The 27,953-nt window shown below is 39.2% G+C and overlaps 1 protein-coding gene across 2 annotated transcripts; it reads left to right on the forward strand.

The window, feature by feature from the left end:
* Positions 1 to 26,326, forward strand: MTERF3 (mitochondrial transcription termination factor 3). Of its 2 annotated transcripts, none has more exons than XM_059901417.1 (8): positions 1 to 127; positions 2,609 to 2,957; positions 4,268 to 4,420; positions 8,765 to 8,954; positions 12,941 to 13,088; positions 13,470 to 13,541; positions 14,726 to 14,887; positions 26,047 to 26,326. In XM_059901417.1, exons 2-8 carry the CDS (start codon positions 2,624 to 2,626, stop codon positions 26,239 to 26,241), a joined length of 1,254 nt encoding a protein of 417 aa, XP_059757400.1. In that variant the 5' UTR covers positions 1 to 127; positions 2,609 to 2,623; the 3' UTR covers positions 26,242 to 26,326. The 2 variants fall into 2 exon arrangements, with proteins under 2 accessions (XP_059757400.1, XP_059757401.1); XM_059901418.1 differs by lacking the exon at positions 1 to 127 and adding an exon at positions 157 to 244.
* Positions 26,327 to 27,953: the final 1,627 nt, after the last annotated feature.

A 27,953-nucleotide genomic window follows, 5' to 3' on the forward strand; every position in this document is an offset into this window, starting at 1 on the left:
TAGGGAGCTGGGAGCAACCGGCGGGCGGGCAGACAAGTGGGGTAGCTGTGCTGCGGGGCAGTCCGCGCGGCCCGGCCAGTCTGGTGGCCCCTGCGAGAAAGACCACGAGGCATAGGCCTCGCCACAGGTAAAGCGGGAGCCGCCGGAGCGCGAGGGGCGTGCTCCCTGCTGGGGTTCGGGTCCGGCCCTATCCTGGTGTAGGCCGCGCCCGGGGACCTCTTGGCCTTTAGGTCTTCAATTAAGGGTGAATAATTTCGTTTTGTTTTCTTGGCTGATGAAACGAAAACGCAATCATGTTTGTTTATTCGCGCGCTTTGCGGAGGACGCGGAAGGAGGTCCAGCATGTCAACGGCCTTCCTCCGGAAGTTCGGTTGGGGAACTAAAATGGACTTGTTAAAATGGCCTAGGGAGGGCGTCAAGCAGTAGATGAGAGGCCCGTTATTACGAAGCCATCCTCCTACCCACCTTTCATCTCCTGATTTCATTTATTAGCCTTACACAGGTCGAAATCTTGAACCCTCGCCAAAGAATATTTAAGTGCCAATTCCTATTCCTAACGAAATACTAAGGCACACAGTTGAGAACTAGTATATGACATATTTTAATGGACTTCAGAATTATTACAGGTTTTTTTCTTTAACTTTAACCTTCCTGATGAAAAGGGTCGTGTTAGAGGGCTGATCACGGGGTAGGGTTTTTATACACATGCGCAAATGCCTTACCGGGTTTAAAGACTGTGTAAGCAGATGAGCTAACCGTAGTTGCAACTGATTTATTTCCGTCCATAAAACATTGGAGCAGCGCAAGGCTCTGGGCTAGAGGGAATAGTCACTGGGAGGGTGGATCCAGAGATGAGACCCAGCCCTGCTCTCGTGAACGAACAATTAATCAACTGTTAAGAGGTATACACAACGATGAAATGATGATGTAGTGAAGATAGTGCGCTTGTAAATAGAAACAGAAGGATAAACATTAGTTGTTTGTTTGCATAAAGATCTTTTAATGAATATGGATAGAATTCAAAAGCAAATCGTTCTAATGTGAGAGGAGTTTTAATTTGAGCCTTACTCTAGAGGCTTCAGAGTGAGTTTGGGATTTCAGGAGTTTGCTTTAAAGTAGGACATTGCTTAGACAAACTGAGAAGTCAAAACATTTTGGAGCTTAAGAATCATCTTATTGTACCCATAACCTTTTTAAAAGTTGTCATTTAAAGAATGGTTATTGAACCCCCCCATCATGGGCCAGTCGTTGTGCTGGATCACGGTGAGAAACTTAGTCTTAATGCAGCATAACAGGTCTTCTGGCTTCCAGCTCAATGGCCTTCTGACATTGCTGTGCAGAGAATGAATATTGTAGGTTTGAGGGGAAACACGGCAGATTTGGAGGCTCATTTCCCACCAAAGTTTAACAAAAGTCACCTATCCCACAAGGCTATTTATTGTAAATACTTTTTTCCTTTCTAAGATCATTTCAGAATGACAGTGAGACATTTCACTTTTATAAATTCCTTTCAGGAGACTTCCCTTAACCACAAATCTCTAAGAGGAGGTTAGACCCTCAAGCATTTATCTGGTCTAATTCAGAGCATAAAACAAGCTGAATTTCAGAATAGAGAGAAATCAAAAAGTTGTATGCAACAGTTAATTCAGAATTCATTTATGTTTGGTTGTGTAATCAGTAATAATACTGATGATGATGGCTAACATTTGTTGGGCATTTTGCATATGCTAGACTCTATGCTGTATTTTATATGGATTGTCTTACTTAATATAAAATAATATGCACCAAATTTACCCTTTAATTAAGCTGGCTAAATATAAAAGTCCTTTCCTGATAAAAGTCTCTTTAAAAACAACTGCTTTTTCAGTCAAAATATATATATATTCATTGCTGGTTGCTTATTGTTTCTGTCTGTTCATTTTGCTTATTAGTTTTAATCCTTTTTTTAAAAGGCTTTTTCTTTTTTCCTACAGTCAAACAGAATTTGGCAAAACTGGTTTTGTTCAGTTCTCTTTTGAGGAACGGCTTTATCTGTGTAATAATAGTGCTCAACCCTGAGAATGAAGCAAGAAACAACCTTCTAGATAGCAATGATAATATTTTATGATTCATTTAAGACCAAGTAGAATTCTTCCTGTTTTTATTTCATGATTAATGTACGTACATAAAATGCATCTGAATAATTCAGTGTTATTTTGATCAGCAATCTTCTTAAATGTCCTTCAAACCTAATTTCAACAGCACTTAATTGCATCACCTGTTTTCTTTAAATATTAACAGGTTCAGCTGTAATTTGAACATTTACAGATTTTTGTTTTAATTGATTTTCTTACGCCACTGATTTTGCTTTTTGTTTTTAAATTGCAAAGTATATCTTTATTTTTCCAGTTCAGAAGTTCCTGTCTTTTGGTTTGTAACTGAAACTGCCTTGTTTTTGGCTTTTCCTGAGCTTAAAAACATCTGACTGCTTTAGGGATCTAAATTTATTAAACACCTTTTAATTAGAAAAAAATAATTTCCAGTTTATCTTTTTGTTGTTTGAATACTGTTTTAAACATTTAAGTAAAATACGTTTCTCTTTTTTGATAGTTATGTATTTCTTTTGTAGGCTACTTCAAGAAAAATGGCCCTGCTAGCCCAACAGATACCCAGATGGCTCAACTCAATTAAGTTGAGTAGCTCCGTTACTGCTACGCAACTCAGAAAATGTTTTCCGAGAGCAGGAAAAACATTGTTGCCTGGCTTTTTTGCTCAGCCTCAGCTGTCCTCTGACGATTGCTTTCTCCGGTCGGGGTTTGAGACTTATCGGACTTCCTCTGTGTGGAATAGTTCCCAGTCTACCAACTCAAGTGGGCAAGAGATTAATTGCGCCCAAAGCACTCTGCTTCCTTCTGTGAATGAGCCATCACAGAAGTCACAAAAGATACCCAGCTTTGATTCTGAACTGTCTCTAGAAGGTAATTTTCAAGTTTCAGAAAATTCCCCTTTGCCCCACTTCGGTAGATTGAACGACTACCTGTTTACATTTTGTTAGCCCATTTCAAGTCATACTTTGTGCCAGGAAAGAAAAAGAACAATGCCGCTTCTATTCATTTGCTTCTATTATGCCTCTGTTTTACTGACTAAGAAAAAAGTTTAGAGATTAATATGTATAAGAACGTTTTGTAGCTGTATGAATAACACTTTCTAAGTTCGTTATTTAGATTCTTTAAAAAAATTTTTTTTCTGGTGGTAATTAGGTTTATTAGGATTTAATTTACCCTATTCTATATACCTAGTTAGGGTATAGTTTTACCCAAGTAACAGTCCTCCTTTTTGGGTATACGGTCTTATGAATTTTGACATAATGCTTTTAGTTGTGTAACAGCCACCACAATCAACAAATAGAACAAAAAGAACAACAAATAGCACACTCCAAAAAGCGCCCTCATGTAGTTTTTTTTAGTTAGTGTTCTCCATCCTGTGCTTCTTGTTCTAGGCACATTCCTATGCAAGGAATATTTCACCGTAAATGAGATAATATTAGGTTAAGTAGAAGATGAAAGCAAGCAAGCTGTGGGGTAAGGGCAGGAAGGGGAGGCTGGCTATGAGAAATGAGAAAGGGTAGTGATTAGAGACCAAAAATAGAATAAAAAGTCACGGCCCTGATTCCTTAGCCTAAGGTAGGTTACAGTTACCAGCATCTTCTATACTTAAGGGTTTGACTTAAGACAAACCAAACCTCAGACTCAAGGCTGTACTAGAGAGGTCATGTCCTTGGCAAAGGATTGTAGATGATAGAAGCAGAATCATAGAAGTCCTCTTACAGACATATTTGAGAATACCTTGGAGGAGAAGGGATTGGATCAAAGTGAAGACACTTCAGGATGTGATGACTTGAACCCGTACAATTCAGGCTGGTATGTTGTACTTTTGGCCAACTTAACAAGCTGTGGTAAACTCGATCTCTTTCTCAAAACGTACTTGAAGGTCAGTTGGTCTTTAGCATTCATACCTGTTGATTACAAGTGAAGGAAAGGAATTTTGTACTGGACTTCACCAACAGATTTCTTATCTTGGAGGAATAGTAGTTGATATCTCTCAAGAGTTTTAACCTTACCTCTTAGAAGGTAGAAGATATATGGAATTTTGAGATGTTTAATTCAGAAATGATGCCAAGATTCAAAAAGAAGCAAACTAGACAAGTGGCTGTCTTTGTAGAAGGAGCTTCAAGTGTACAGATTGGAGAGCTAACTCGCTTCTCCTTTTCCATATCCTGGCTACAAAGGACTGGACGATTTGCCTCCATTGTCTCCATTGCAGCCAATTTCCGAGGAGGAGGCCATTCAGATTATTGCGGACCCTCCACTGCCCCCATCTTCATTCACACTTCGAGACTATGTGGATCATTCCGAGACTCTGAAGAAGTTAGTGCTTCTAGGTAAGTCTCAGTAACCTACACTTATTTTATTGCCTTACTTTTAAAATTAGCAGTTTTAATCTTTATCAAAATACATACACATGCATAGAAGTCGAATAGTGTGAAAAGGCTTCTAGTGAAAAACCGTACTCCCAGCTTCATCCTTCCTGACTTCGCACCCCGTTCCCTAGAGTATCTACTTTCCTAGCTCTTTCTGTTTGTATTTAACCTCTCAATGTTCATGTAATTGCTTACGGTGCTGTTGCTTGGTTCATCAATTTTAGACATCAGTTAATCTCATATATACACATACTTTTCCCTCTCCTTCTCTTCAATTCTCCCAATAGGCTATATTAACAATTTTGAGGTTAATCATTAGTCACTGATTTCACTATAATTCTAAATATTGCTCGACGGCCGTCTAGAAAGTGTGCTGTGATTGTTTTCCTTCCTTTACAACCTTTCATTTTCTTGGAGTTAACAATTGCTTTGTTTTTCATTTGATTAGTTTTCTTTAAATTTTCCCACAACTTCCAATGGCCTCTCAGGACAGTTTTTCCTACAGTCAAGCCTATCAGATGATATATTACTTCCATTTCCCTACTACCCTGACCTTCCTTCTGGAGCCCGCTATCCTCCTGATGTGGACGGTTTCTCTCTAGGCCTGCGCCATAACCATCTTAGCTTGTCGGCTGGTCGGATGCTCCTAGTTCTGGATGGTTGAAGGCAGCCAAGAGATCTCCCTGCAAACTTAGGTTAGTCCTCTTAGCAATATTTTCAGTCTAGCACCTTATTGCTACTTTCTGCTTTTCCCATTATCTCTGGACCTGGCACTTCTCTTATTTGCTTTTCCCAGATAAGAAACCTCCTTTGGGGGATTGAGAGGAACGGGATGGGCAAGGGATTATCTCAAATCCACTGCTTCTCTCCTTGCTTAGTCACTGCCTTAGTTTTCAGTGAAAAGTTCGGAGCTTCCTGACTTGATAGTCTTCCTTTCAGCAGTACTGCCCTGGTAATCTCTCTAACATTAGTGCTCTTTCTAAAATGCAAATCTGCCTATGTCAGTGACCTACGTGAAATCCTTCTAAGCTCTTCCTGGTCTGGCCCTTGCTTTAGCCTTTCAGCTTCACTTGCTTGCCGCTTCCCTCCTTTTTGCTGGCCAGGTCTGACAGCTGGAGAACTTAACTCAAGTTCAAGTAACTTCCCAAATGTCTTCTCTGACCCTCCAGATAGGGTGACCCTCCTCTGGGCTCTTTGCATCACCCCCTGCTTACCTCAGTCCTGGCAATAATAGCACTATTATAATTGTTTACTCATCTGTCCCTGTGCAAGTTACTCAAATGTATAGGGAATGGCCTTTGTTCTCAAGAAGCTTCAGGTCTTCAGGAGCATCTAAATACACATACATAAGAATAACAGAAATCCAAAAATGAAAGGTGAAGTGATAAATTCCACACAGAGATACAAATAAAGTGTTCTGTGGGTTCAAAGGAGAGAGAAAGATGACATCTGCTGCAGGCATGAAAGCCCAGGGCTTACCCAGCCCTGTGAGAGGTGCTATGGGTAATGCCAGATAAACGTAAGACCCGTGTGGTCCCTACATTTAAATAATTCACAGTATACCTAGAGCTTTGAAATATGTTTCAGCCATTCCTTCATCTGTATGCTGATACTTCAACAGCACGTCTTGGCAGTAACTTAAATAACAGTACCCTAGAGGAGCCATGATTGCATTGTTAAACAGTATTTTTGAGGACTCAAGTGTCCTGGTTCTTCTCTGCTTCTCAGATCTGTTTTCTCCCTTTCTCTGCTTGTTCTTTATCCCAGGAGGCTAACTTCTGCACTCGGCCTCCTTTGCCAGCTGGCTTCTGGGCAGCTTCAGCAGTGGGGGGCACTTGTAGGAGAAGAGGGAGGGCAGATGGGAGTTTTTTTTCCCTTTTCCCTCCCAGCCTTGGGTCATGTAACTGCCTTGCTCCATGGCAACAGCTCCTACTGAGCAGCCCTTTCTTTATAGCTTCCAGCTCCCTCTGGGTTCTCATAACACTCCTTCCTCCCTGTCTCTGTAGCGCTAGGGATGCCCTTGTTTGTTCCCTTGACTCTGCTCACACCACTGTACAGAGTCCCTTCATTAAAGTTTTTTTCATTTGAACTTTCTAGGACAACTACTGTTGCCTGCCAGACCCTGATTGATGCACTAAGTATGTGTAACCATAACTGAATACAGTGGTAATTATAGTTACTGAACTGATGGGGTAAAGCCAACTTAGGCTGTGGTCACCTAGAAGTTAGAATCATGTATTACTCATTTTTTATATCCCCATCAGTGCCTGGTCCATGCGAGGCATTCAGTGACTATTTTTTCAAGTTAATGAAATCGTGAGTAAGCCCAAGTATTTGTGCTGACAGCAGTGTGCTCTCCTGGTGAGATTCTGCTCTCCTGTTGCTGTTAAGAAGCAGCTTTTCAGGAATTCGATTTTGGCACAGTCAGGGTGTGACGGCACATGCTGAGTGGGGCACTTCAGCACATGTCAGCTGTAATACTGAGATAAGTTTGGAGTCCGAACCCTTTATGTTATTTTCAAAGCATCCCTTCCCACATTTATCACAGATTTTTGGAACTAGTTTCTATCTTATTTATCCATCCATCAAATAATTTATTTTTCTATTAGTATTATTTTTAAATTATAAAAGAATTACATCTAGTTATTAAAAGTGCAGACTGTTACAGGAGAGAGAACTCTTACCATCTCTACATTTCCAGTTCCACTTTCCAAAGGTAACCACTGTCACCAATTTGTTGAGTGCAAATTTTCTACCCAAGTACATACATTACCCCACCTTTTTCTATGCAAATACATGTATTACAGAAAGCCATACAATGGCTTATGTAGTCATACTTAATATTATTTTTAAAATTCTGTGTTTTCTTCTAGTAGCTTTAGAGTTAGTACATATTTAGATTCTTAATCTATTTGAAATTAATTTTTGTATCAGACATAGAAGGAATTATTATTTTTCAAATATATAGCTAGAGGTCCCATTATATTTTAATGAATAGTCCATCTTTTCCCTCATTGATTTGAAATGTCCTTATTGTATACTAGATTTGTAGTTCATCCTGGATCTGTTTTTGGTCTTCATTCTGTGTCTTCATTCTGTGTGTATGTGTGTTTGTGTAATCTGTTTTTCTGTTCATGATCATCTTATATCAATACCTGTTTTAATATCAAGAAATTTGAGTTTGGAATTATATTTGGATCTAATAATACATGGAATTATAATTTATTTTTCTGGTTGTAGACACCATTAAAAAAAAGTGCTTTTATTTCATTGTTTTTATGTTTAAGACTGTAAAGTTCCATCTAGAAATCGGTTTGAGAGTTACATTTTAACCTGAAGAAATATTTTTAAGAATATAAAATTTAAGTCTAAACTAAAGTTTTACATTATTTTCAAATGTTTATTTTAAAGATGAGGAATAGGCCTTTCCTATTCATGTTTAATTTTTTAAAATCAGATAAAAGGAAAAAAACGAGAGAATAAAATGCTTAGTTTTAATGAGAATTTTGAATCAAAGGTTACGTTGATTCCCTGCCTAATTAACGTGGACATCTAATAATATCCATAACCAAAGTCAAATAACAACTTGCTTTCTCCCCCTTCTTAATCTCTCCTGTCCCTTGTCTCATTTACTTAGATTACCTAAGATTCTAAGGATATGTGAAGGCGGAAGGTGGTATACTTTCTGCTTCATTTTGTACTTGAGGGCTGTGTATGTTCACCTGCTTCATGCAGACATTTCTTGAGCTCCTTCAAGGTACTTGTCTTTATGCTAAAGGCCTGGAGAATACAATGAGTAAGACACAGGGTAACTTTTATTCCTTCTGTGGAGGCGATCATAAACAAATTTTTAAAATAATGCTTATAATTAAAGAAATGATAAACTTCAAAGAAAGTAACAATTCATAGGGTTTGTTACCCTGCAGAATTACCAGTTAAGCAGTTACTGTGGAGATCATTAGGGGCTCATAAGCATCCTGCAAACAATATTCAAGAAACCATCGGTGAAGATGATGATCCTAGGTCAATATGACGTAGTGAATTTGTTTTGGGTGGAAATTTAGCCCCAAATGCACTGTTTTCCTTTATACATGGCTTTGAAATAAGTACTACATTTTTTTTAAATTTATTTTTATTTCTGCAACCAAATTAGTTTAAAAATATTTAGAAGTTTCTATTGGCCTGTCTCAGGTCTCCTTGGGATGGGTTGTTGATCTCCATCAGTCATTTCTTGTGTTTCTGTATATAAAGTTTAATGACTCAGCCAAGCAGTTATCTTCAAATGGTGTTCGTAATTTATTCCAGGAGTGGATTTATCCAAGATAGAAAAACATCCGGATGCAGCCAACCTCCTTCTGCGACTGGATTTTGAAAAAGACATTAAGCAGATACTCCTGTTTCTTAAAGATTTGGGCATAGAGGATAACCAACTGGGAACATTCCTGACGAAAAACTATGCTATTTTCTCTGAAGACCTTGAAAATCTTAAGACCAGGTAGGGCTTTTAGAATGATTTTCACGTAATCCTAGAAGTGGCTATAAAGAAATATATGGGTAAGTTATTTTTTTAAGTCTCAGCAGCACAAGGATCTACTGAGGTAGTTAATGAATGTGAATGTTAGTTTTTTGTTATGGACCTTCTTTGATCAAAATTAAGTATCTAAATCAGTTCTTTTGTTCAACTACCCATTATTATTTTTATGTTTTCAACTTAATGCTAAGTCAATCCTTTGGAAACTGGGATAAGTTTTTTAAAAAATCCATTAACAATGGCTAAATTATCTGATAGTACACTTAAAATTCTGAAAGCCTGATGTTTTCTGTTGTTCCTTCTGGACAATTTTTGATGGTAGACATGTGACCTTGTTTTGGCAAATATTGTATAATTTGCTTAATCATTTCTGTCTATTTTGGTTTTTCCTTTTGTTCTTCTTTAAATAGCACTTTTATAAACATCTTTGTACTTCATTCAACATTCAAAGAATTTATTGCATCTGTGAGAATTGATACAGTGAGATAGTATTGATCTGTGAGGTAAGAATCCTGCCGGGCATTGGGCACACCAGAGAGTGAGACAGAGTCTGTGTCTCGTAAGTTCACATCTTGGATTTATCATCACCCCCACCTCTCACGTAAATTAGGTCTTCCCAGATTGCCTGAATGAGAGCGCTGTTCACCCCGCTGCCCAGATCAGAAATACCGATGTTAACTTTGACTTCTCTTCTTTTATCATCCACATCTAATAAACTACCAAGGTCTGTTGGTTCTATTTTTATCGCTCTCAAATCAGTCAATGCATTTCTCTTAATCTTCACTTTGAATACTTTACCTCGGGTCCCCATCATTTCACGTGAAGAATACCGCAACTGTCTCCCAGCTAATCTGCCTCTAGTCTTCTCCCCCTAGACTAGTCTCACACTGGTTTCAGAGAGCTTTGCAGTTCCTTGAACTATCAGAGTCTAAATGTCTGAACTGGGAAAAAAACAGAACAAAAAAAACTACATTTCTTATATTGAATAGTTTGAACCCTTATTATATATGCAAGGCACTTAGATAGACACATTCTCTCCCTTCATGTGACTTACAGTCTGGTGTAATATAGACAGGGTATTACAATACAGGGGAGGGAAAGGATGATTCTAGGGGACTCAGTCTGACATGTCCAGCTCTGCTCCTCCTGACTGTCTGGAACACTCATTCTCTCCCCATTTGAAAACCAACTTGCCCTTTTGCTCAAGATTTAGTTCAAGAAAGAGTACATACCAGGAGGTGGAGATCATTGGGAACTGTTTCAGAGGCTGCCTACTGCACCATTATTATTAATATCCCCATTTTACAGGAGAGGCACAGAGAGGTTAAATAATTTGCCCAAGATTACCCAACTAGTATAAGTGGCAGTGGGATTCAAATCCACTTAGTCTACCTCCAGAGTCCTGGCTACTACACTGTACTGTCTCCCTACTTTTAATTCTATGGAGGAAACATAAGCTTAAAAGCAGCTTAAGTTAACTTGCTCAAGATCACACATGCTCCTAACAATTAAAGAATACTCTCATGTAATAGTATGGTCTAATGTTTCCTAAACCTGGCTGACTGCCAAATTAAAGTGGAGCATTTTAAAAAGTTACTTGGAATTTTTTAATAGGTAATTTACCACATGTACTCAAAAGGGTATACAGTGAAAAATAAGCTTCTCCTGGAAGAGGCAAAGGTATGATAATCTTTTTTGAACTTACCTTCTGGCTCTGGTATGTACAGCAGTCTTATTTTCTAGAATTTCTATAATAGCACTGATCGCATATACTTGTTTTCTTTTCAATGAAGAGAATTTGAAATGTATTAAAAAGTTGGTTGATTCTTTTTAAGAATTTTCAAATGAATAATCTGCATTTAAGTTATTAGAAATTTTCTTTCGGCTGGGCCTTATATCTTAATTTTTTACTGGAAAAGTTATCACAGTAGATAACAGTTTCAATAATATTTGAATCAGATATTGATCTTTCCTGTGTCCAAAAAAAAAGGAAAAAAATGCTAATTCTCCTTCCCAACCTACATATTCCTATCCCTCATCAGCCTTGCAAGACCCATCAATGGAGGCAGCTACTATTATCAAGTTTTTTGTTCAACTAGCTAAGAATGTTCTATCATATACAAGCATGTATGTGTATCTATGTATACACATACACAAGAACACATGTACATACAGTTTGTAGCATTTATGCATACCATTCTGCACCTCACATTCTTACCTTAACTCTATGTTGGAGATAGTTTTTATTGGCTCTGCCTATTCTTTTTAACCCTTTTATAGTTCATACTGTGGATGTGTCTAGTCCCCTTTTGGTAAACATGGTGGTTGTTTCCGGCTTTACTATCACAAAGAAGCTGCAGTGACTCCTCTTATGTATACATCATGTCACACATATTGGTGTATATCTGTAGGATACATTTCTAGACGTAGAATTTCTAGGTCAAAGGATATATGCATTTATAATTTTAATAGATATTGACAAATTGTCCTTCATACAGGTTTTCCAGTTTACATTCCCACCAACAGTGTACAGAAGTGCCAATTTCCCTGTTATCCACACTAATACAGTGTCATCAAACTTTATGATTTCAGTTCATTTAATAGATGAAAACATTGCCTCATTGTTTTGGAAATGATGTTTGGAGCATCAGATGTTTGGAGGATCTTTTCTTTTTTTTGAGTATCTTTTCCTATGTCGAACTCCTGTTTACATTTCCTTTTCTATAAATTATAAGTGTCCTTTGCTATTCTTAATTGGGCCTTTTTCTTTTTTTGGTAAGCATTTTTTTATATATTAACAAAATTAGTTCCTTCTCTGTGACATGTTGTAAATATTTTCCCAGACTGTCACTTGTCTGACTTGGTTGATGACTTCTTTTTGCCTTGCATTTTAAATTTTTATGTAGTTAAATTTATCAATTTTTTTCTCTCATTGCCTCTAAGGGACTGGTTTAAAGGGGTAACGTAATAGTCACTGAGTATAAAATATAATAAGTTCCGATATATGGTATAAAAATATTGTAGTCATTAGAAGTAGGCATGCCTGAGTTCAGGTTTCAGCTTTGTCATTAATTAGCTGGTTGTCTAAGACAAGTTATTTAACTCCTCTGAGTCTGTGTTTTTTCAAATGCAATGTGGGAAATTTACCTGGCTCGCAGGGGGTTTTTTTGTTTTTTGTTTTTGTTTCTCTGATGAGAATTAAACAAGATAATGTCCTGGAATATTTTAGGCATTTAATTAAACTGCCTTTTACTATGTTTATAGATTTTAAAAAATCAATAATGTTATTTTATAGTCAAACTTCCTGTATATTGCTACCTTACTTTGTTTCCCAGAAATTTAGCAGGAAGCTTCTCAGTTGTTAACAAAATACATATTGAAGGACCACAGTAAAAATTATTTATGAAAATACATTCTCAGTAAATGTACTAAAATAAAAAATTCCAGGAATTCCCTGGCAGTCCAGTGGTTAGGACTCTACACTTCCACTGCCGGGGGCCTGGGTTTGATCCCTGCTCGGGGAACTAAGATCATGCAAGCCGCAGAGCGCAGCCAAAAAAAAAATTTCCTCTTTTCAGTCTTAGCCATGCTTGATGGTCTTTCTTTGTAAAAAGAGTTCTGAATCTCTTCTTAATTTGTGTGTTTTCTATTCTTAGCAAAAAAAAAAAAAAAAAAAAAAATCTTAAATAGAAGCTATTTCATTTTTTTCTACCAACTAATAAAATAAGTCAGATTAACTGAAAAGGGAATCTATTAGTGGATTTCAGAAATATTTTCTGTTTCCAATTATAAATGGAAACCATTCTAGAGTTGGATGGATGCTTGTTTTGTTTTAACCATATTTGGGGCCATTATTATAGAATGTTTTTACTTAAACTTTTTTTTTGGTGTGGGAATATGACACTAGTAAATATTTATCATATGTGCATATATTTTGTTTGTTTCTCTAGGGTGGCTTATCTACTGTCAAAAAATTTCAGTAAAGTGGATATTGCACAGATGGTCAGAAATGCACCATTTTTGCTGAGTTTTTCAGTGGAAAGACTGGATAACAGATTGGGATTTTTTCAGAAAGAACTCGAACTTAGTGTGAAGAAGGTAAAGAGAAGGGGAGAATTTGTATGTTTCCATGTCAGCTACATTTAGTAACTGTTAAATCTCATGTTTCTAACAGATACTTGGCCTGTATGAATTCTATAAACGCCTGATATTTTCTGTACAAGAATGAACTACCTTGCTAGGTTAATCATATAGCTATATCATTTTGTAATAATTCCATCAAGTTGGTTTCTTAAGTTTTATTCTGAGCATTGGTTTTTTTCCTCAAACAATATTAAGTTTATGTATTTCTGGGTTCCTTAGCATTTCTCTACTGGGTCATATTTTAAATTTTAGTTTTGTATTCCTAGTAATGCCTTGTTTTTTCCAACCTAGTTGAATATGCATACATATTAATAATAGATTGTTTTATAACTGTAGACTAGAGATCTGGTAATTCGTCTCCCAAGGCTACTAACTGGAAGTCTGGAGCCTGTGAAGGAAAACATGAAGGTAGGATGACTGTTAGTTTTTGAGAAATCAGCTTCTTTAAGTGGTTAAGTCCTCTGAAGAGGATAGATTTGCTCCCATCATCTTAAAGAAAACTAGATTGTAAAAGAAGTTATTTCTAAAAAGATAGACACAGGAAATGATATAATAAATCTCTAGCAAGCAGTTTATCTTAGTTTATAATTTTTTCACATGTCAACCAGGTGTTACCTGAGTTAGTCTCCTTGCAGACACTGGTACCCCTAATCCTAGAGGAGCAGGTTAGGTATCTGGATGGGACCTGGAAGCTGCTTCCTTTGCCCAGGGTGAGGGTCTGCGTCTTCGTCCCCTAGGCGGGAGATGAGCTGTGGAGCCTGGAGCCAGAAGGCTTCTTTGAAGAGAGTAGTAGCCAGCACTTTGCTCTCCTAGAACCTGTGCCAACTGCCGGCTCTAGATCTATCACAGAACATACCAGACACTCTTTACTGCCCTCCCTCCAAGAGAATAGTATACAACCAGGGGCAGCTGACCTGTTTGTATACAAAGCTGTCGGAGTATTTGAAATTAGTATATTAAGCCTATTTTCTGAGGTGCCTAAAGTGTTTCATACTCAGCCGTTGAAGAAATGTTTCCTGAGCGCCTGCCCATGCCCTGTGCTGAGGAGACAGTCCCTGCCGTTGTGGAGCTTACCGTCCAGTGGGGGGATCTCCTGCAGAGTGATGAGAGCAGCGGATTGGTGAGGGAGCATGGGATACTATGAATGCACACAGAGGACCTAACCTACATTTGAGTGTTTTTTTTTCAATCATCTCTGTTTAGAATTCTGACATGTAGTTTTTCCAGATGACATGCATAGGAGTGTGCTTGGGAGCAGAGGCTCAGAAAGCACTTTGAAAGTCTTACTCTTGGTCTGTGTGGTGTAGGGCCCATACAGATAACCTGACCAGGCCTCCTGTGAGCACCGTTACTCTTATTCCGTAATTATGCTAGCTCCTTTTGGTGATCTTCATGGTGGTCGTCAGGCTGTGACTAGCTCATCCTCAGGAGAGGGGTTTAAAATTCAGGTTACCCCAGAAGCAGGAAACTATGAACCCTTAAGGTCACTGGAATAGCCATCTCCAGATTTTAATGTCCTTATTTTAAATTTTGAGAGAATCAATGTGTCCTCTGGCATATTACCAAAATAACTATTTCTATCTTTCTTTTAGGTTTATCGGCTTGAACTAGGTTTTAAACGTAATGAAATTCAACATATGATCACCAAAATCCCAAAGATGTTAACTGCAAATAAAAGGAAAGTTACCGAGACTTTCGACTACGTGCACAACGTGATGTGCGTTCCGCACCACATCATGGTCAAGTTCCCGCAGGTGAGGAGCGCATAGCCCGCTGTTCTGTAAGAGCTGTCATCGCCCTTCATCCGGAGCTGCTCTCCATGTTCGCAGTCCGCTCGTGAAAACCCCTTGCTGTTTGTGAAGGAGTCAGGCCAAATGCAGTATAGTTCTGAGAGTCGTGTTAAGGTCACATTTCTCTTTGCGCGTCTTTTTAGCAAGACCACATCTAGCAAATGCAGTAGATGGATCGCTTGTGAAAAGCTGACGTCTTCTAGGGCGTTCATGTACATCTCCAGAGGAGAAATGAGTGATGAATCTGTTTCCCTGTAGTTCGTAACCGAGTCCTCATTCTGCCTGTTGGAATCTAACATACTCTCTTGTGCTTTTCTCCCTTTAAATTTGAAATAGATCACTTCCCTTAAAGGTACTTTCAATTCTAAATGTACTTTTCCATTCACATTCTATCTAAATCCATTAGTTAACAAGCCATGTTATGATGATCTCCTACCAAAGCATAAAACAGTTCCAGTTAGCTGTCATGCCAAAGCCATAATTATATTTTCTAAGCTAATTAGACTTTTTCCTGTTCTTTACTTGGTGAATGACATTATCTGCTTGTTCACAAGAATGTTAACTTTTTGAAAGCAGATCTTGTCTGATTTATACACTGCTGAATTCCCAGAGCCTGGAACTATAATGGGCCAATTAGTAGGCACTGGATAGATATTTGTTGAACACGTGATTGATTGAATCTCATAAAAGTCATCCTTCTTTCCTGTTTGGCATGTGAATAGACACTCAGTGAGTATTCATTGGATAAATGAAAGATTGAATTTCATTAAAGTGATTCCTCTACTCCACTTGCCAAATGTGTTCTTGATGTAAAGGTGGGCAAAGAACTATGACTTTAATATAACTGTCAGAACTAGACTGCATTTGGTGCAGTTCCCTCACAAATAGTAGTGTTTATTTACCTATCATACTTCACTCTGAATGGGCCCTTAATAGAGCATTTTTCTGTTTCATCAAATGCATGTGCATTCATTATAAAAAGTGTTAGAAGCCTGCAGTGGTGAAGATTTGGCTTATAGAAACATTGTAAAGTAAGTAATCTTCAACTAAAAAGCAATGACAGTTAGTTTTCCACTGGGTTGATAGATAATTCAGTGACAGTAGAGCATGATAAGAGAATATGATTTGAGGATAGAAAAATCAATGAGTCATGGTCTGTATTCTTGTGGAACTCATAATCTAGTGTGGAAGGCAAGTTTTTAAAATGTAATTGCTTTACATAATGTTAGAGTCTTAACAGATATTGTATACAGCTCTTGATTCAATTTAGGAGAGGTAGGAAAATCATAGAAATAGTAAGTTATTGATTGTTCATTTACTGTGTGCCAGCTCTGTCTTTACTGCTTTACTTGTATTAATTCATTTAATCTTCACAACAACCATGTGAGGTAGGTACTGTTATTGTCCCTATTTTCTAAATGAAGAAATTAAGCATAAAAAGATTCAGTAACTTGTCCAGGGGCCAGAGCCAGGATTAGAACTCTGGCAGTCAGTTTGAAAACCCATGCTCTTACCTAAGATATACTGCCACTCTAAGAAGTGACATTTGAGTTGTCAGTAGAATGAATTGGGGTTAACAGTGGACAGAAACTTTCCAAGTAGAGAAAACTATAAACTTGACTAGATGCATCAAAATCAGTTGTTTAAAAACACAGATTTTAGGCTCCCCAAATCCTAGCTTCTGGGAAGCCTGGTTATAGACCTGTGGCTTCCATATTGGGAGGATTCTCAGACTCTTAGGGTTCTGGGTAGGATTGCTTTAAAAAAAAAAAAAAAAAACCTCATTGGGAATTCCCTGGCGGTCCAGTGGTTAGGACTCAGTGCTTTCACTGCTGGGGGCCTGGGTTCGATCCCTGGTCCGGGAACTAAGATCCCACCAGCTGCGTGGCACAGCCAGAAAAAAAAAGAACAAAAACAGCAACAAAAAACCTCATTAATGGAAAAATACATTAACTGACAGTGAGGGAATGGATGTAGACTTAAAATTTTTGGCTGGAGCTTTAAAAACTTAGTGCTGTGAAACAGTTTTCTCATGCAGATAACAGTTCTGGTGGGTACATAATTTTATGATTAATTAAAAATTGGGAAACAATTATAACTTTAAAACTACGGTTAGTCATTTCAAAGCAGTGACCATGGTAGGCAAAGGATAACAAAAGCAGCGAGGGTAATGAACATGAGGAAACCACTAGTTCAGGAAAGAGGCTATTATATTCAGGATCCCCTGAAACCTTGTTTCTCCTCTTTCCCTGTGGGTTTCTGTGACGGCAGAGCTGGAGTCTACATTAGGACAGGAGGCGATCAGTAATTCTTTTTTTTTTTTAAACGTTTCTTTAATTAATTAATTTATTTATATTTATTTTTGGCTGTGTTGGGTCTTCGTTTCTGTGCGAGGGCTTTCTCCAGTTGCGGTGGGGGGGGGGCCACTCTTCATCACGGTGCGCGGGCCTCTCTCTGTCGCGGCCTCTCCCGTTGCGGAGCACAGGCTCCAGACGCGCAGGCTCAGTAGTTGTGGCGTACGGGCTTAGTTGCTCCGCGGCATGTGGGATCTTCCCAGACCAGGGCTCGAACCCGTGTCCCCTGCATTGGCAGGCAGATTCTTAACCACTGCGCCACCAGGGAAGCCCCAGTAATTCTTAAGTTAGGGTTTTTTTGGTGTTTTTTGTTTGTTTTAATCCTTGAGAACTTAACGGATCATTGATAGGATGAAACTTTTCTGACATTGCAAAGTGGCCGCTGGTGGTCAACAACAACAAAAAAAGAGAGAGAAACTCAATCTGAGCCATGACTTTTGGACTTGAAAGATCACACAAATCTGTGATAATAAAGTCACTTTGAACCACTGGGAAAGTAATATCTGGTCATAAGATGTATAAGTGCTTCAAAGTGTTACTGTATTTAGGAAATATAGCTTGGGAGCTTCAGAATCATTTGTGGCCTTGTCCGTATGTTGTATGATAATTTTGTAAGTCGAGAGTCGCTGGAAGCGTCATACTTCTAAAGAAATACATCTAAAAGCTTCTTACATCTTTTGACCAGTAATAATGTGGTAATGGGAATTTAGTTACCAAAATGAAGGCAGAGCAGCACATAATTTGTTTCTGCAGAGGGAGTAAAAGATGTTTTGTTCCAAAAGCAAGCCAATCCCACGTTGAGTTAGCACACTATATTTTTTTGGTCACTGTTCTCAAATTACTTTAGTTTTCAACAATTGTTTTTCATAATGTCCTTTCCAAGTGATCTGTTATTATTTTGTCTCCACTCGAATATAAAGAAAGACTCCTGGAGGTTATGTGCCATGTGGAGTGTCCCCAGTGTATCTGACATACAGTCAAGAGAAGGACCTGAGACCTAATACTGAATGTGGGTTCATTGGGCCTTGCCAGGGAGCCTCACAGATGTCTCTTCAGCTTAGGGCTCTATTTCAAGTCTGGCCAGATCCCCCAATTCTCCCTTCTTCCTTGCAGCTGGCTTTAGGGACTTAGCCTGCTTCTGGCTCCCTTTTAAAGTTATTGTATTCACTCTATTCCTCAGGAGTTTAACCCTAAGGCAGGATCATTTGAACCCATGAAGTCCAGGTTCATTTCATTTTGATACTAGTCAGAGAGAGCAACAGGAATTAAGAAAGAAAGAAAGGAAAATAGGGAAGCTGCACAGATTATGAAGTCGTACACAATTTTTGATGCCATAAACTTTGATCTCTGACTTTGGTTCTCCAACTTGGCAGGCATCAGAATCACTTGGAGGACTTGTGGGTCCCACTCTCAAAGTGTCTGATTTGGTAGCTTTGGGGTGGGGCCTGAGGATTTGCTTTTTCAACAGCTTCTCTTGTCTCCCTGGATTAGTCTGGTCTCTGCCTACAAGGTAGCCCTTTATTGTTTTACAATTGTTCTGCTTGTTAGTTTTGAGTCCCTTTTAAATCGTAATTTCTTAGCAGAAGGCAAAGTGTTTAAACCATCTAGCATTTATAATAATTTTTGGGTTTTTTAAATTTTTAACATCTTTATTGGAGTATAATTGCTTTACAATGGTATGTTAGTTTCTGCTTTATAACAAAGGGAATCAGTTATACATATATATATGTCCCCATATCTCTTCCCTCTTGCATCTCCCTCCCTCCCACCCTCCCTATCCCACCCCTCTAGGTGGTCACAAAGCACCGAGCTGATCTCCCTGTGCTATGCGGCTGCTTCCCACTAGCTATCTGTTTTACGTTTGGTAGTGTATATATGTCCATGCCACTCTCTCACTTTGCCCCAGCTTCCCCTTCCCCCTCCCCATATCCTCAAGTCCATCCTCTAGTAGGTCTGCATCTTTATTCCCGTCTTGCCCTTAGGTTCTTCATGACCTTTTTTTTTTTTTTAGATTCCATATATATGTGTTAGCATACGGTATTTGTTTTTCTCTTTCTGACTTACTTCACTCTGTAGGACAGACTCTAGGTCCATCCACCTCACTACAAATAACTCAATTTCATTTCTTTTTATGGCTGACTAATATTCCATTGTATATACGTGCCACATCCTCTTTATCCATTCATCTGTCGATGGACACTTAGGTTGCTTCCATGTCCTGGCTACTGTAAATAGTGCTGCAGTGACCGTTGTGGCACATGACTCTTTTTGAATTATGGTTCTCTCAGGGTATATGCCCAGTAGTGGATTGCTGGGTCATACAGTAGTTCTATTTTTAGTTTTTTAAGGAACCTCCATAATGTTCTCCATAGTGGCTGTATCAGTTTACATTCCCACCAACAGTGCAAGAGGGTTCCCTTTTCTCCACACCCTCTCCAGCATTTATTGTTTGTGGATTTTTTGATGATGGCCATTCTGAACGGTGTGAGGTGATACCTCATTGTAGTTTTGATTTGCATTTCTGTAATGATGAGTGATGTTGAGTATCTTTTCATGTGTTTGTTGGCAATCTGTATATCTTCTTTGGAGAAATGTCTGTTTACGTCTTCTGCCCATATGTGGATTGGGTTGTTTGTTTTTTGATATTGAGCTGCATGAGCTGCTTGTATATTTTAGATATTAATGCTTTGTCAGTTGCTTCGTTTGCAAATATTTTCTCCCATTCTGAGTGTTGTCTTTTCATCTTTTTTATGGTTTCCTTTGCTGTGCAAAAGCTTTTAAGTTTCAAGAGGTCCCATTTGTTTATTTTTGTTTTTATTTCCATTTCTCTAGGAGGTGGATCAAAACAGATCTTGCTGTGATTTATGTCATAGAGTGTTCTGCCTATGTTTTCCCCTAAGAGTTTTATAGTGTCTGGCCTTACATTTAGGTCTTTAATCCATTTGTAGTTTATTTTTGTGTATGGTGTCAGGAAGTGTTCTAATTTCATTCTTTTACATGTAGCTGTCCAGTTTTCCCAGCACCACTTATTGAAGAGGCTGTCTTTTCTCCACTGTATAGTCTTGCTGCCTTTATTAAAGATAAAGTGACCATATGTGTGTGGGTTTATCTCTGGGCTTTCTATCCTGTTCCATTGATCTATATTTCTGTTTTTGTGCCAGTACCATACTGTCTTGATTACTGTAGCTTTGTAGTATAGTCTGAAGTCAGGGAGCCTGAATCCTCCAGCTCCATTTTTCTTTGTCAAGATTGTTTTGGCTATTTGGGGTCTTTTGTGTTTCCATACAAATTGTGCAATTTTTTGCTCCAGTTCTGTGAAGAATGCCATTGGTAGTTTGATAGGGATTGCATTGAATCTGTAGATTGCTTTGGGTAGTATAGTCATCTTCACAATGTTGATTCTTCCAGTCCAAGAACAAGATGTTGATTCTCTCCATCTGTTTGTATCATTTTTAATTTCTTTCATCAGTGTCTTATAGTTTTGTGCATACAGGTCTTTCGTCTCCTTAGGTAGGTTTCTTCCTAGGTATTTTATTCTTTTTGTTGCAGTGGTAAATGGGAGTGTTTCCTTAATTTCTCTTTCAGATTTTTCATCATTAGTGTATAGGAGTGCAAGAGATTTCTGTGCATTAATTTTGTATACTGCTGCTCTACCAAATTCATTGATTAGCTCTAGTAGTTTTCTCGTAGCATCTTTAGGATTCTCTATGTATAGTGTCACATCATCTGCAAACAGTGACAGTTTTACTTCTTCTTTTCCAATTTGTATTCCTTTTATTTCTTTGTCTTCTCTGATTGCTGTGGCTAAAACTTCCAAAACTATGTTGAACAACAGTGGTGAGAGTGGGCAACCTTGTCTTGTTCCTGGTCTTAGTGGAAATGGTTTCAGTTTTTCACCATTGAGAACGATGTTGGCTGTGGGTCTGTCATATATGGCCTGGATTATGTTGAGGTAGGTTCCCTCTATGCCTAGTTTCTTGAGAGTTTTTATCATAAATGGGTGTTGAATTTTGTCGAAAGCTATTTCTGCACCTGTTGAGATTATCATATGGTTTTTATCCTTTGGTTTGTTAATATGGTGTATCACATTGATTGATTTGCGTATATTGAAGAATCCTCGCATTCCTGGGATAAACCCCACTTGATCATGGTGTATGATCCTTTTAATGTGCTGTTGGATTCTGTTTGCTAGTATTTTGTGGAGGATTTTTGCATCTATGTTCATCAGAGATATTGGCCTATAGTTTTCTTTTTTTGTGAAATCTTTTTCTGGTTTTGGTATCAGGGTGATGGTGGCCTCGTAGAATGAGTTTGGGAGTGTTCCTCCCTCTGCTATATTTTGGAAGAGTTTGAGAAGGATAGGTGTTAGCTCTTCTCTAAATGTTTGATAGAATTCGCCTGTGAAGCCATCTGGTCCTGGCCTTTTGTTTGTTGGAAGATTTTTAATCACAGTCTTAATTTCAGTGCTTGTGATTGGTCTGTATATATTTTCTATTTCTTCCTGGTTCAGTCTTGGAAGGTTGTGGTTTTCTAAGAATTTGTCCATTTCTTCCAGGATGTCCATGTTATTGGCATATTGTTGTTTGTAGTAATCCCTCATGATCCTTTGTATTTTTGCAGTGTCAGTTGTTACTTCTCCTTTTTCATTTCTAATTCTATTGACTTGAGTCTTCTCCCTTTTTTTCTGGTTGAGTCTGGCTAATGGTTTATCAATTTTGTTTATCTTCTCAAAGAACCAGCTTTTAGTTTTATTGATGTTTGCTATTGTTTCCTTCATTTCTTTTTCATTTATTTCTGATCTGATCTTTATGATTTCTTTCCTTCTGCTAACTTTGCGGGTTTTTTTGCTCTTCTTTCTCTATTTGCTTTAGGTGTAAGGTTAGGTTGTTTATTTGAGAATTTTCTTGTGTCTTGAGGTAGGATTGTATTGCTATAAACTGCCCTCTTAGAACTGCTTTTGCTGCATCCCATAGGTTTTGGGTCGTCGTGTTTTCATTGTCATTTGTTTCTAGGTATTTTTTTATCTCCTCTTTGATTTCTTCAGTGATCTCTTGGCTATTTAGTAGTGCATTGTTTAGCCTCCATGTGTTTGTATTTTTTTACAGATTTTTTTCCTGTAATTGATATCTAGTCTCATAGCGTTGTGGTAGGAAAAGATACTTGATACAATTTCAATTTTCTTAAATTTACCAAGGCTTGATTTGTGACCCAAGATATGATCTATCCTGGAGAATGTTCCATGAGCACTTGAGAAGAAAGTGTATTCTGTTGTTTTTGGATGGAATGTCCTATAAATATCAATTAAGTCCACCTTGTTTAATGTGTTATTAAAACTTGTGTTTCCTTAGTTATTTTCATTTAGGATGATCTGTCCATTGGTGAAAGTGGGGTGTTAAAAGCCCCCTACTATTTTTGTGTTAACTGTCGATTTCCCCTTTTATGGCTGTTAGCATTTGCCTTATGTATTGAGGTGCTCCTATGTTGGGTGCATAAATATTTACAACTGTTATATCTTCTTCTTAGATTGATCCCTTGATCGTTATGTAGTGTTCTTCTTTGTCTCTTGTAATAGTGTTTATTTTAAAGTCTGTTTTGTCTGATATGAGAATTGCTCCTCCAGCTTTCTTTTGATTTCCATTTGCATGGAATATCTTCCCCCCCCCCACTCACTTTCAGTCTGTATGTGTCCCTAGGTCTGATGTGGGTCTCTTGTAGACAGCATATGTATGGGTCTTGTTTTTGTATCCATTTAGCCAGTCTATGTCTTTTGGTTGGAGCATTTAATCCATTTACATTTAAGGTAGTTATCAATATGTATGTTCCTATTACCATTTTCTTAATTGTTTTGGGTTTATTTTTGTAGGTCTTTTCCTTCTCTTGTGTTTCCTGCCTAGAGAAGTTCCTTTAGCATTTGTTGTAAAATGGTTTGGTGGTGCTGAATTCTCTTAACTTTTGCTTATCTGTAAAGGTTTTAATTTCTCCGTGGAATCTGCATGAGATCCTTGCTGGTTAGAGTAATCTTGGTTGTAGGTTTTTCCCTTTCATCACTTTAAATATGTCCTGTCACTCCCTTCTGGCTTGCAGATTTTCTGCTGAAAAATCAGCTGTTAACCTTATGGGGATTCCCTTGTATGAAATTTGTTGCTTTTCTCTTGCTGCTTTTAATATTATTTTTTGTATTTAATTTTTGATAGTTTGATTAATATGTGTCTCAGCTTGTTTCTCTTTGGTTTATCTGGTATGGTTCTCTCTGTGCTTCCTGGACTAGATTGACTATTTCCTTTCCCACGTTAGGGAAGTTTTTGACTATAATCTGTTCAAATATTTTCTCAGACTGTTTCTTTTTCTCTTCTTCTTCTGGGACCCCTATAATTCGAATGTTGGTGCGTTTAATGTTGTCCCAGAGGTCTCTGAGACTTTCCTCAATTCGTTTCATTCTTTTTTCTTTATTCTGCTCCCTGGCAGTTATTTCCACCATTTTATCTTTATTCTGCTCCCTGGCAGTTATTTCCACCATTTTATCTTTCTGCTCATTTATCCGTTCTTCTGCCTCAGTTATTCTGTTATTGACTCCTTCTAGAGTATTTTTAATTTCAGTAATTGTGTTGTTCATCACTGCTTGTTTGCTCTTTAGTTCTTCTAGATCCTTGTTAAATGTTTCTTGTATTTTTTCCATTCTGTTTCCAAGGTTTTGGATCATCTTTACTATCATTACTCTGAATTATTTTTCAGGTAGGTTGCCTATTTCTTCTTCATCTATTTGGTCTTGTAGGTTTTTACCTTGCTCCTTTGTAACTTTTTTTTTAAATTAATTAATTAATTTATTTATTTTTGGCTGTGTTGGGTCTTCGTTTCTGTGCGAGGGCTTTTCCAGTTGCGGCGAGTGGGGGCCACTCTTCATCGCGGTGCGCGGGCCTCTCACTGTCGCGGCCTCTCCCATTGCAGAGCACAGGCTCCAGACGTGCAGGCTCAGTAATTGTGGCTCATGGGCTTAGTTGCTCCGTGGCATGTGGGATCTTCCCAGACCAGGGCTCAAATCCGTGTCCCCTGCGTTGGCAGGCAGATTCTTAACCACTGCGCCACCAGGGAAGCCCCTGTAACATATTTTGTTGTTTCTTTTTTTTTTTTTTTGATGGGTGGTGCTGTATTCCTGTCTTACTGGTTGTTTGGCCTGAGATGTCCAGCACTGGCATTTGCAGGCAGTTGGATAGAGCTGGGTCTTTATGCTGAGATGAGGACCTCTGGGAGGCCTCACTCTGATTGATATTCCCTGGGGTCTGAGGTTCTCTGGTAGTCCAGCTGTTTGGACTTGGAGCTCCCACCACAGAAGCTCGGGCCCTACCTCCAGCCTGGAAACCAAGATCCTGCAGGCTTCGTGGTGCAGGAAAAAAAAAAAAAAGGAAGAATGAAAGAGAAAAAGGAGCAGTACAATATCAAGGAATAAAAAACAAAATAAAATTAGAAAGATAAAAAATATATTACGAAAAATAAAACTATAATTGAAACAACTGCAACAAGGTAAAATAAAACCACAGCAGAAAAAAGAAAAAAAAAAGGGGGGGGGAGGGCAACAAGCCAAAAGGAGAGATCACTAACACACCATAAAGAATAAAATGAAATTAGAAAAATAAAAGATTTATTAGGAAAATAAAAATATAGAAGAATCAACAACAATGAATCAACAAGGTAAAACAGAACCCCAATCTAAAAGAGGAAAAATGGAAAGAAAAAAGGAAAAAAAAAAAAAAAAAAGCCTTGGCTATGGGGGTGGAGTTGTTTAGGTGGGGGTGGAACTTAGGCAGGGGCGGGGTTTGGGGGGCAGGACCCAGGCGGGTGGGGGGGGTGACATTTGAGTGTGGGGCGGGGCCTCTGCTTAGGACGTGCGCAGAAGGGGAGAGGCAGCGCATGGGAAGGAGGGCCTCTGGAGTGTGGAGTTCCCGAGTTAGGAGGTAGGGCCCTGAGTGAGGGTGTTTGGGTGGGGTTTAGGCCCATCTCGTTGGAGGGGGCTCTGAGGGCAGAGGATTAGGCCTGGGAGCCCAACAGGCTTCCCGGTGCCTAAGTGGACAGGGAAGGCACTGGCCCCGTTCCCTTCATTCCTTTGCGGCACCCCCCCGCCCCCACCGACTCCCCCAGGGTCTCCCCCGTCGCTGCTGGACCCCTAACCGTGGGCGGGTCCCGCTGGGTATAGGAAGTCCTCTCCTCCCCCAGCCACCCCTCAGGGGTGCTGGCCCAGGAGGTGCAGCCTTTACTTTTGCTCCCCCTTCCCTCCCTCCCACTCCCTCAGGACCCTTGCAGCTGGACCTCCTTGGTGAGCAGAGGATCAGGCCCGGGATCTCAGCAGGTTCCTGGGGGTCCAAGTGGGAGGGGGAAACGTGGCCATGCTCCCTTTTGATCCTCTGCCCTCCCAGTGGTTCCCCAATTTCCCGCTTCTGGCGTGGGATCCCTTCCCTTCCCCCAGCCGCCCCTCAGGGGCGCCAGTCCCATCCCACCTCCACTTCTCCTCTCCCTTCACTCCCCCCATGCCCCATGTCCTACAGGGTCACTGGGGTTTCCTTCCATCCCCTTAGGTGTCCATGGTCCCCCACCGGTGCCTGGTAGGTGCCCTAGTTGTGAGGAGACATGAATTCTGCATCCTCCTAGTGCGCCATCTTGACTCCGCCCCCTCAAGTCTTTATATTTGTTAGCCTATTAAAATTTTTAGCCAGATAAACATTTTTATAGTTCATCTTTCAGTGCACAGTGTTTAAAAACTTTTTTTTTCTTTTCTAGGTATTTAATTCAAGGTTGTTTAAAGTCAAAGAAAGACATTTGTTTCTTGCCTATTTAGGAAGAGCACAGTATGATCCAGCAAAACCTAACTACATCTCTTTGGACAAATTGGTATCTGTGCCTGATGAAATATTTTGTGAAGAGATGGCCAAGGCCTCAGTACAGGACTTTGAAAAATTCTTAAAAACTCTGTAGTTTTTGATAGATGTTAAAATGTAATAATGTAAAGTGAATGTACATATGAATAAATATATTTTAAAATAAATACCTCAAACCTCAATTGATATCGGAAACAATTTCTTAATATTATAAATTTGGGAACGCTTCTGGTAGATGTTTCTTACAAGTTCCTGGTAAGTTAATTCGTCTTTGACTCAATCATTTCCTTCTTGGGAAGAAGAGAATTAAAATATAGCAAGCTTAGAGAAAGAGAGTCAGTTTACTAGGCTGGTGTGTTGTCCTTCTGGTGAAGATGAGAACAGTGGAAGATTTTCCTTTTTATTTTCAAAGTCTTTTAAAGTGGTTTCATCACAAGACAGCTCTATTTTCTTTGAAGTGTTAGGAGTTTCTGGAGCAGGCTATATTATCCATCTGATATCTACTGCTCACTTAGATTATGCTACAGAACACATTCGATTTTGGATTATCTACACTGTTACATTTCTGAGCAAAGATAGTCAAAGTTGCCCATAGCTAGCTACTGAGAATCAGGAAAGGAAAAGGGATAGGGAGAAAAGTTGTTTGAAGGTGAGCAATGAGACATAGTAAAAGGCCATAACAAACCTTTGACTTTTTGCCAGTGTGTAAAGATTTGAAACATGCATACTGTTTTTGTTTTTTCCATTTACCATTTAGACATGTAATCCTGGGCAAATGATTTAACCCGTGCGTCTGATTCTTTATTTGTAAGGTGAGGCGTCCTGGCTTCACTTACCTGCCTTAGGATCATGAGATTGAGTAGACTGTTAACACTGGTGGCCCCCAAGGAGCCACCCCTGGTATTTGCGCTCGCACCGTAGCCCCCTCCCACACTGACTCAGCCGGTGCGCTCTGCTTCGTAGGACACTTGTGCATCTGTGCTTGTCCTCTTGGAACCCTGAGCCAGGATGGAAAGAGGTCTGGTGATTCTTGGAGAAATGAGGTAGAAGAAGACTCCTGACCAAACCTCAGCTATTCCGGCTCTGCCACCTGAGCACCAGGTAAGGGAGTGAAGAGGCCGTCTTGGATATTCCAGCCTCAGCAGATACCACACGGAGCAGAGCTACCCGGCCGAACTCAGAACTGGGAGAAACAAAGTGTTTTAAACCACTAACTTTGGGGGAAGTTTGTGTGCATTAGGGTTTTGTGTGCTGGATATCCTGAAACCTTGTGAGAAACTAAATTCATAATTGGTCAGGGCCTTCCTGTTGGTGTATTTTATTCATTCGCTCAACAGACATTTGAGTTCCTAGAATACAGTGGTGAGTGTGGCATGGATATGTGCCTTCATGGAGTTCTCTAATGGATGAGATCAATAAACAGGGAACAAGGAAGAAGGTTCAGTCAGGAGGCAAAGCATGGCACCATCCTGCCTAGTCTTTCTATGGCTCAGAACCTCATTTTGCCTTTATTATCAACCCACTCAGAACAGGCTAGCTGTGCTGCTGTAATGAACAGCCCTAAAACCCCAGAAGTTTTTACTTCATACATGTCCAACTTGGGGCCAGAAAGTTTCTGCTCCACATCATCTGAGTGGCAGAGGTTGATGGAGCTTCCACCATGTCTGAAATGTAGCCAGTCTATGGAAGGGGAAAGGAATGTGAAAAATTGCTCTTAAAAACGTCTCACATTTTTCTTGGCCAAAGCACTACATGGCCATGCCTAGCTTTAAGGGGGCAGAGAAGTGCCATCCTGCCATATGCCAGAAG

This window comes from Balaenoptera ricei, chromosome 17 (genome assembly GCF_028023285.1).
Source record: "Balaenoptera ricei isolate mBalRic1 chromosome 17, mBalRic1.hap2, whole genome shotgun sequence".
Lineage (NCBI taxonomy): Eukaryota > Metazoa > Chordata > Mammalia > Artiodactyla > Balaenopteridae > Balaenoptera > Balaenoptera ricei.